Below are 10688 nucleotides of genomic sequence, written 5' to 3'. Positions count from 1 at the left end.
ATATATGAATAAATTTCAATATAATACCTGTACGGGGAACCCCCAAGTCGGGCTTAGAAACCCCGAGCCCCGTACACGGCAATATATACATTAAGTAAATTTGCTGTAAGTTAAATAATTACATGATACAGACGTGTGGAGAATCTACCCATTGATAGAACTCCAAAAATATTTCCAGAGGAGAAGATCTCGAGGCCATCTTCTTTTTAGACGTCTAGGAGGATTATTAGGTAATGAAGGAGAAGCCAGGTTAGAAACGAGTTGGTTTGGGTGGTTGGGAAGTTTAACATTGAAGGATTGGAATCTGGTTCTGGCCAAATCGGCAACATATGGGACATTGAGGTAAGGCAAGATATTGAATACTTAAACCGAAATTCGAAGTTAGGGTGTCAGTTTGTAATTGTATGCATTGGCGTTGTATGAAATTTGAAAAATCTTCAAAAGTTGGTATTTCAGCTGCAGGACAAAATTCATTCTCAAAACGCTCACGTGATTTACCATCCAACAACCTGAGACAATACGTCATCAATATAAATCCGGAAGGGTCCTGAAGATTCATATTTTTGAAGACTGTCACACTCTCTAACACTAACTCAGCAAAATTTTGTATACTCAAATCTAATCAATACTCTAATAATCTATACTCAAATTTTGTAATCGGTTTGAAACTAAAAATATTTATCAAATAATTTGTGGCAATAATTCATTTATTGTCATATTTCTCTACCAGAGCTGCTCAGGCTCGTTCATAACCGTCAGAAGTCGTCATAATGGACGATATCGATTGTAGCGCTGAACCCTTTAAAGCGAACTTAAGATAATGAAATTTTTGTATTTCACTCAAATTTACATTAGTGTGAATTAAAGAAATAAAGGTGTCTTTAAATGAAACCCAATTAAAAATTTGGCCATTAAATGAGGGTAGATTAATGGTTGGTAATTTAATCCGCGATTTAAAGTCCAATTTCTTACTATTTTCGATAACAGACTGGCTGGCGGCGGTTGTTTCCCCTGTAATCCCAAAAGACAATGCCTCATAAAACATATTTCTTTTCTCGGATCTTAAAGCATAAAATCGCGAGATCGATTCATCTTCTAAAATTTTAGCTAGAGGTTTTGCTTCTTTAAAACATCCCTGAAATTTATCAAAAGCAATATCTAATCTGGATAATCGAACTTTAAATAACTTTAATTTTTCTGAACAGGAATACCCTATGTCCCTAGTATCTTTTATATCTTGAGCTAAATCTAATATCTCATCTTCAAGCTCAGATAATTCAATTTTATTTTATCTACTTTTGGCGCCATTATTTACCTTACAAAAAAAAATTATAAAATAATTAATAAAATTATCATGCACAAATTTCACTATTCAAAATTATTTAATTACAAATAATTAATAAAAAATGTATCCTAGGCTGGAGAACCAAAATTATAAACAAATTTACAACTAAATGTTTAATACCAGACCCAAAAGACTAAAATTATGTTAAAATATACAAATAGTTATTTATATCCAGGGCCCGAAGAACCAAAAACTGTGTTAAGCCACCTCAATTCGACTTTGTCTCCTCGTCGGAAAGCTTAACTAAAAGAAACAAAATAAACGCTGGCTCGGATAGAAAAATTTAATTGTAAAGTAAATAAAACCAAATACATAAATTACATTTTAAAAAATGAGGAAACTGTCAAAAATATAGCTCAAATTTTAAAATAAAAAGGTCCATCGATTTTAGAATAACAAAAAACTATGTCAACTAGACAACAAATTACAATTTTAAAAAAAGACAAAATTGCTAGTTATAAAATATTTTGCGAATTGATGAACTCCGATGGGTGGGTCGGTGGGCCTACACGTCGAAGCGTGTCGATGCGTTCGATAACTCACGCAGCAGGTCTGGTGAGTGAAGTAAAGGCACTGGGCGACGTACCATACCAAGCCGACGGGGCGACTGTACCATGGCTACTCGTCAGGGTGGCTATATCTAGGCTACTCAACAGAACGAGTACACATTGGCTACTGAACTTAGCCCACAACTTGTATTGTTGTGGCAAATAATCCTATTGGCCGGTATTTCACCATCCAAACACTACCACAAGTATAATTCGCTTTCTTTTAAACCAAAACACAATACAGTGATACAGAAGTATCACGAAAATACATAGTAAACAATGTAATTAAATATATTTACTGTCTAATTAAAATATTTATATTTTAATATACATGACGATAACAATCTATTTAAGTGGACTGTTATAATAAGGGGGGGTATAGTTGAGGCAGTTTTTCAGCACATAGGCACTGATAGAATCTGGGACTCTGTATGGTACTTGGTTAATATTAAGTATGGGCCGTTTGCAGCCGAGTGAGTTGAGGTCTTAACAGCCTCGGAACTGCAGCGGCACGGTTCAAATACGGCCTGGGGTGTCGACTATTATTTCTGTGCGTTCCCGCGTAATGAAAACTTTACCCACCATGGTTCTCGTTTTCTTTCATTTCACTTATTTATTAACCTTTTATAATGAAAATAGAGTAAACCGAATGAAATAACCGAAAAAATTAAAAAGAACAATACAAGGAAGTGGATACCGTTTGGATTTGCCGTAAGTGGTAAACGTGTAGATCCATCATTAGGTTTATTAGTTGATAAATGCAGAGAGCTAAATATTATGGAAAGTAATATAATTTTATAATTAATTGGAAATATACTTTTTGACGCCGACACAATTCGTCTGATGGTACTATGAAGCATACACGTGCCCATCCAGCATTGTGTTTTCGAAAACTAGAAATAGTGGTTGAGTTAAAATTTTAAGTAATTAGACTATCACTCTGGGTAAATAATCTGGTGTGACTTCTGAAATTAATAGGCAGGCCAGAGTTGCCGACTCAACCTAAATTGTTTTTAATACAAGCTTGACGTGGAACAGAATGGTAGCCTGTACAAAAGTAGGCCCATACATTTATTTAAAATAATTGCATATTTTAATTATGCTGAAGTCTGCTAGGGATAGTTTTTATTGCCTAGATGATCTAAAGCTGTTATTATTTTGAAATAACTGATAGTTTAGAACAAATTGTTATCGGTTGGTGGCGTGGAGGAGGAGGGTTATACTAAGTTTTCATTCCGCCAACAGTTGAGACCACTAAAGGTGAATTACGTATTAGTTTATTAATAACCTTCGAACTTCCATTTGTCTCGAAATTTATTCATGTAAATTCTTTCACTCTCTGAAATCAATATCTGTTCCAGGCATTGATTAGTGTGTACAGTTACAGATTGTTTGGTAAGTTTCAACTTTGTTATAACTATTTCAAAAAATCCCATGATGAAGTAAACAGTCAAATATTTTTGTTATAATAATTTGTTTATTTCTCAAGGAAGTTATAACTTGAACAGTTAATGAATTAAAAACCCCAACTCTTGCACACAATTTAGCTCCACTATATAAGGATGGTTATTCATACTCATGTCATGTTTAAGTCCAATAACTTCAAGTTCTTTAAGAACATATTCTTGTAACTTAGTACTTCGTTATTGGCAGTTATGGTTATCATTGGTTACTTCACACTCTGTTTCAGTATAAAACTCTTATTTGACATTTAGACGTGCCTTCATTCTTCACATCTTGTTTATTCTTTGTTCTTGTGATTTAAAGCTTGTAAGATACCAGCTGCAACAAATATTTCCACCTTTAACACATAATGATACGTTCAGTTTTACATTTCTATCTGATTTATGTAAAAAAAAGTTGTTTTCAGAAGTGGAACATGAAAAAAAGTTAATCTAAACTTATTTTAGAAGATTACGATAGAGGGTGCTACAGAAATATTAATGTGTATTTATAAGTTATGTCTGGATTTAACAATGTATATTCATTTTCATATCATAGACCTTTGAGATCAACCTACTTTGTGGGTCGGTGATAACAGAAATGATTTTGAAGATATTAAACAAGTGTCTCACAAGAAACATGGACTGATTTTATGCATTGACCACCTTATGAAAATATTATATTTTTGTATGCTATCTACACTAAACAAAAAATCAAAGAATAATAACTATTCGCTGAGGTAAACAATCTCATAGAACTATCAGCAACTGACCCATGAATGACTAACAACTATTTCCAATACCCTCCCACCTTTCAAAATAGGAGCTTTGCAGCATTTAATTTTAAACCAATTACAAATTTGTACTGTTAGTTTACAAATCCAAGGCCATTTAATGCTTCATTACATGGCCTCCTTTGGCTATTATTGGTTCTTCTCAGTGTTTCTACACTTTTTTTATTATCTTGCTTAATTTTTGGAGTGTGATAATTTCTGTACTAGGTATAGGTATTTCTATAAGCTCTATACTGTTCTAAGCTGGATACCAGTACCTGTATGTTCCTTAGTCATGGTATGCAATATAGTATTTTCCTGGTAAGAGCTCTTATGTTTTGAGTAAAGTGGTAAAGAGCGTAGTAAAAAAAAAATTGGATAATCACTGAGGGAATACCATCTTCCCTAGAAGCTTTCTTTGTTTTTAGTTGCCTTATGATTTTTTCCAATTTCATTCGGAGAGATTGATTGAAAGTCAATTATAAATGGTTTTTAAAATAATAGTGAACATATTCACTAATTTTATGGTAATGATGATTTAATCCCAGTGATGAAGTAATAGTATGGGTTATTTGAAAATGTTTAACTAATAATCGGGGTTCTTCTTTATCCACCCAGGCATAGTTGTTTTCATGTTTTAAGGGAAAATTTTTCAGTGATTGTTTTGTGATACCCTAATGAATTTTCCATGTTAGTTTCCCCAGGTCATCATGATTTCAAAATCTAATAATTAACAACATAATTTATCAGTTTATAATAAACTAGTTTTTCTTTTCAAGTTCTTATCTTTATTTGTAAAGATAGATTATTTGTATAATAAGGTTGAGAGGGGTGTTGTGGGATAGTTGATGACATATATACACATTAACAAGGGTGTAGAGAACCGTGGCTCCCCACTAGATTTTTGGGACCCAAGAAAGAAAAAAAAAAGAAAATAGTAAACTTATTTGATAAACTGATTTAGTTAAATCAAAGAACGCAACCATCCCAGAATATGTGGTTAATATTTTTTCCAGCAATCCCAGAAGGCTGATGCTCTCATAGCAAACTTCTGAATCACCTCTTATATTGTTGTATTGTGTTTATTGTATGTATTTATGTATAATAATTAAATTTATACTTGATTTTCAAATTTCTTTTTCAATAATTTATTGTAGATAATAAAAATTGAAAAAGTAATGATTAAAATTTATGAAGTAGAAATAAAATGGTGGGTATTTCTTGGAGCAGAATGACATGTCTTGCATTTAGCCCAGTGCTTCAGAATGGATAATATATATATACTTTTTTTTTTTTTTTGTAATGGGCTGAGGCTTGCTCCCCCCTTGGCAAAATCCTGCTGACGCCCATGCACATCAATAAACGTTTTGAAAAAAAAAAAAACTCGCTATAGCACAGGTTTACTTTAAGAATCCCTAATTTTAACTGAAGATAAAAGCTAAAATGCCTGACAATCACATTTCTAAGGGAATTGTCTTGTTTTGGCTCCTAATCTGGTGCTAATCCTGAAACTCCTCTATGTTTATTATTCTCTAATAAGTGACTGAGATCAAAAACCACCTTTGCTGTGACTTACAGCTATGATGGAAAGAAGATGTGATGCAAAACTTTTTTTAATGTGTGTATATTCTTTGATATACTCATTTAAATTTGATGATTGTGTTGTTAATTCCTTCTGAACCACTAGACTGAACTTGAACTTTTTACAGTCCGTGTTTTTGGATTCAAATTTATTGTTTTTAGTAATGTGGGTAGTGATGATTGTACATGTAATGTAAATGTAAAAGGCAGTGAATGGTGATAAATTATATATATATATTTTTTTTTTCAGTCGACTCTGCAGACCTTGTAGATCTTTGTCCACCCAAACCAGACTTCTCTATGCCTTCCTGTCTTGGTCTACTACTTTTAATTACAAAAAAGAAGTAAAATAAAATAAAATTTTTTGTTAGTTTTTAGTCATTCATGAACTGCTTTGTTTACTGAAATCTGGAGAGGGATTGGGATTTTTTAAATTTGTTTCATTATTAAAATAATATTCAGATTTGAAAAACTCGGTTACCTTAGTTTTGTCCTTTGAATCATCTTCTTTCCATGGAATGTACACATCAAATAAAGTTCTGTTACTGTGAAATAAAAAGAGGTGAATTCAAAATCAAACAAATGGTACATGTTAACTTATGGTTATTGCTCAGTAATATCTAAGATTCAAAAATTCAATTCTAGTTAAGTAGCACTCACATTTAAATAGCTTTACATAGAATTTTTATTTTAATGCATATCTCAAACAAAGGTAATGGTTGAAATCTAGAAGCTTTTGCAGTTGGGGTTAAGTTAAAATATTTTACATTTAATATCATTGTGTTCATTATTTTATTTTTTTTTTTTTTTGTTTATATATAATTATTTTCACAAATAAAACTGTTTTCTAATTACCATTTATATATATAATAATTTCAGGTAGCCGTAGATTCTGGTGGAACTATCAGGGGGTTCAGCCAATTGAAATCAGTTTTTTCTTGTTTGTACAAACATGAAATCAAAGAGTCATTCTGATGGAAACAAAAAAACTAGGTACAATACAGCTAAGAAGAGTACAACCTTACAACCTGTAAGAGGAGATGTAAAATCACCTTTTCATTTATGGTCTATAGAGACTCATTCTCTTGAATTATCATCAGAAGTTGCATCAACTAGTCAAAATACCTATCAGAATGCTACTGCACTACTTGAACCAGATGAGTTACTTAAAGTAAATAAAAAAGTAAAGTCCCTACTTAACAATGTTTTCCAGAATAAATCAGACATTGTAGTGAATCGTCGAGTGCTTGAGGAAATAGTATCAGAGACATTTGAACATTTTTATTCTGAGGAGGATAAATTTAAGAACTTGACAGAGGTAAAACATCTCACAGAAAAGTTTAAAACACTTCAAACCGAGCAAATCAAATTAAACAGGCAACGACGTACCTTGGAAGATCAAATTGCATTTGCAAACCTTGTAATTAAGAAATTATATCATGAAAAATGTTTGTTTAACTATGGTATTATAAAATCCAAAAAGAGGCAAGTCAGGTCAGTGGGCTTACAGACATGCATAGTAAATATGAACCATAGTAATGATGAAAATTCCCATCTTATGTCCAATGAGGCATCTGGTTTAATTAATGAACTTTTTGTAAAAGCTTTGAAATCTTCCTGTACTGTAGAAAATGACAAAGTATCATCTTGCCCCTTCCCTGAGTACCCGATGTCACCTAAATATCTTCCTGATATTCCAAAGCCTCCAGCTCCAATATTGCTGGTTAGAAAAAAAATTAATGTTGAAACACAGTGTATCATGTTGACATGGAGCTTTGTAAACTATAACCCCCAAAACATTGTAGTATATCAGTTGTATTCCTATGAAGAGAGATGTAACAGGAACTCTTCTGATGATATTTGGAAGAAAGTTGGTGGGGATATAAATGCCATACAGTTACCTATTTTGTGTAATATTTCGCAGTTCATTGAGGATACAACTTACCACTTCATTGTACGTGCTGTTGATAGTCAAAACAGGTTAGGAGATTTTAGTATTCCTGCAAGTATTAATATACAGAAAGTAGATCTTTCACCAAAAACTGTCTAAGGTTCCATCCATTCCAGCAGACGCAAAAAGTTTTTGCATAGGATAACTTAATTGCCACCATCCAGTGGGTTGGTCACGCTCTTGTCGTTCTTGGTCATGACTTATTATGTCAATTTTAATTGTAACTTTCTCACTTTGTAAATTCCAATTGTAACTTTCTCACTTTGTAAATTGTAATTGTAACTTTCTCACTTTGTAAATTGTAATTGTAATTTTCTCACTTTGTAAATTGTAACTTGTTCACTTTGTAACTGTAACTTAGTGACTTCGTCAATTGTAATCCACTAACTTTGTAAATGACCCTAGTGGTTGAAACACTTAAAACAACATAAATAAATAAATGCTTCAACTGATATACATATGTGACCTACAGGATAGTGGAATATTAGAAGAGTGCGAAACGAGACAAGACAAAACATGTAGCTAAAAAGGCAGCTACAGCAGTATGACTTATTTACCGTGGGGTTATTTTATGAAGTAGCGTTTTTATAACTTTTCACGAATTGTTATCAATTGAATTATGTTTCAATGAATCTTAACGCGATGAGTAAGTATATTCCACATTTTTGTGGGGACCAGTGAAATTTACTCTTACTATTTTAGACAATTTTAGTTTGCCTTAGTATATGTTTTGTTTGATTTTACTTCCTTGTTAATTTCTTTTTTTATTATATAGTGTTTGCTAATGTAGAAACATTTTTTATTTGTAATTTCTTTCTATACAATTTATTTATTCCCAGTTTATTTAATAAAGAACTAAAAACTGTTATAAGACCATATAATTATACCTTAGTATTAATATTCAAGACGAACTGAAGCGTTGTAAATTGAAGCTGTTTTATATATTGATCATCTTTCATTACAAAATATTTTAAAATTATGTTCTCTTTTATCACATTCCCTCTCTGAGACTAAATTAACTCAAAATAAGTTTATTTCATCTTAATAATCTGTTTTTATCAAAAACATATCTCATATTGTATATCAACTTCATGATGAACTCAATGACAGTTCTTGCTGGTTCTAAAAAGAGTCATTTTTTAAATAAATTCAAACTAGTTTAATATTTTTAAAACTTGTTGCAAGTTAGTTATTAGAAAAATCCTCAAAGATAATAGGATATAATAATTCACCCTAGCTTAATATTTTAAAAACCTGTTTGTAAGTTAGTGATTAGGCAAATCTGCAAAGATAAAAGAATGCAATAATTAATCTTTTTAATTTAAGTTGCACTTCATTTTAACTCCTGGTAAGTTAACATAACGTTTCTCTATAACATGCAAATTACTGAATCAATCTATGTTCTTTTTATTATTTTTTAATTTTTTCGCAGTTCATATTAACTTAATTTAATTACGAGTCTTGAGTCGTAAGACTTGGTCTTTTTAGAATGAAAATTTATTTTATAACTTGGTAAAAACCATTAACAATCTGTTTTCGATGATTTTCATAAAAATGGTTTTGATAAGCATAAAAATGGTGTGCATAATCGAAAACCCCTAAAGAGCGAAATCGTTTCAAATATTGACATATTCTTGTTGCTAATTGAATTTTAAAACGATTATTCATTATGAGGTGTAGATAGTTGACCGTAGATTAATGATTGGAGAAGTTTGTTGGGGGGTGCGGTCAGCAAAGAACAACATAAATAAACAAAACCATTTGTATTCATTTTATGCCGACGTTTCGGCCTGAATTTCAATAGCCCTGATGAAGACCTGAAATTCAGGTCGAAACGTCGGCATAAAATAAATAAATATGGTTTTGTTTATTTATGTTGTTCTTTGCTGACCGCACCCCCCGACAAACTTCTCCGATTATTCATTATGATTTTTTTTTCTTCTCAATTTTCCGCACCGCCAATCGTCAAAAACTGTAAAAAATAGTTCTCATTTTTTGGTACTTTATGCCTTCAGGACGCGGCAGTGGCTTAGCGTAGCAGGAACGGCTCGCTCCGGGTGGCCTTGACATGAGTGACAAAATTTCACGGTAAATAATAATTCTATCTTGTAAACATTGGAACCTGCGATTCTGACCGATTAAAATAAGTACGGGATTTTGAGCCGGGATATGTGATGTTATAGACACTGATAGAGCAATAAAAGTTTTTGCTCAAGAAAAAAGTAGACGAATAGAGTTTTAGTTAAATACAGAAATTTCGTTATTAATGATGACAATTATATTATTTTTCAATAAAAATATAAATAAAGATAGTTCTGATTGGACGTTGATTAGTGTTTTGTATTCAATTCGCTAATAAGTTAATCTTGTTGATCGCCAAGTTTTCTATATTTGTTATATCAACGTACGTGGCATACTTTTAAGAATTTTCGTAATAAATTTGACTATTATGTAGTAAAACATGTATACATGATTTTTTTTATTTGTAAGCTGTACAATAAACAATAATGATGATTCCTCCTACCGATAAGTTCTTTAGAATTACTGTATATTTTAGTCTTAACTTAACTTAAATACCTAAATAAGTAATAAGAAAATTTCCCCCGACCCGGGCAGCTGACACCCATGCTACGCCACTGCTTTCTATGGATTGTAATGTGAAACTTTGCAAAATGTTATAGTAACAAGTGCACCACTCCCTGGGGATGCGTAAACTTCATATGCTGGATTTTTCAAAATGGCTACCTCATATTTTTAGGTTTATGGCAAGTAGCTCCTAATGAATTAAAAATGGCTGAAGTGTGTGAAAATGAAATTTAAAGGATTAAATTGCGCAATGTCATCTTAAATTTTTATGGGAAACGTAATGTTTCTGGAATACAGTGCCCAGTATCAGTATAGTGTAGTGCATTTTTTTTTTTTTTTATGTTGTTAGAAACCCATTTATAATGAAAAGATTTCACTTTTATTCTTTAGTTCGTGGTAGGACTCTTTCCCGAGTCACAACATCCAATAGTTACTCCATCCTCTCTCCTAAAAATCCTACTT

The 10688-nt window shown here is 31.8% G+C and overlaps 1 protein-coding gene across 1 annotated transcript; it reads left to right on the top strand.

Moving 5' to 3' along the window:
- Positions 1-5939: 5939 nt before the first annotated feature.
- Positions 5940-8343, top strand: LOC106688409 (uncharacterized). The gene is made up of 2 exons (XM_014432847.2): positions 5940-6033; positions 6569-8343. The coding sequence occupies exon 2, from the start codon at positions 6642-6644 to the stop codon at positions 7737-7739; it is 1098 nt and encodes a 365-aa protein (XP_014288333.1). The 5' UTR covers positions 5940-6033; positions 6569-6641; the 3' UTR covers positions 7740-8343.
- Positions 8344-10688: the final 2345 nt, after the last annotated feature.

The sequence above is a fragment of the Halyomorpha halys genome, unplaced genomic scaffold (assembly GCF_000696795.3).
Source record: "Halyomorpha halys isolate HHAL.00 unplaced genomic scaffold, Hhal_1.1 Scaffold1125.1, whole genome shotgun sequence".
Classification (NCBI taxonomy): domain Eukaryota; kingdom Metazoa; phylum Arthropoda; class Insecta; order Hemiptera; family Pentatomidae; genus Halyomorpha; species Halyomorpha halys.
The sequence above is the reverse complement of the archived record's forward strand: the minus strand, read 5'-3'. Positions and strand labels throughout refer to the sequence as shown.

Coding starts and splice junctions, on each gene's coding strand:
- LOC106688409 (XM_014432847.2), top strand. CDS start 6,642: ATGAAATCAAAGAGTCATTCTGATGGAAACAAAAAAACTAGGTACAAT.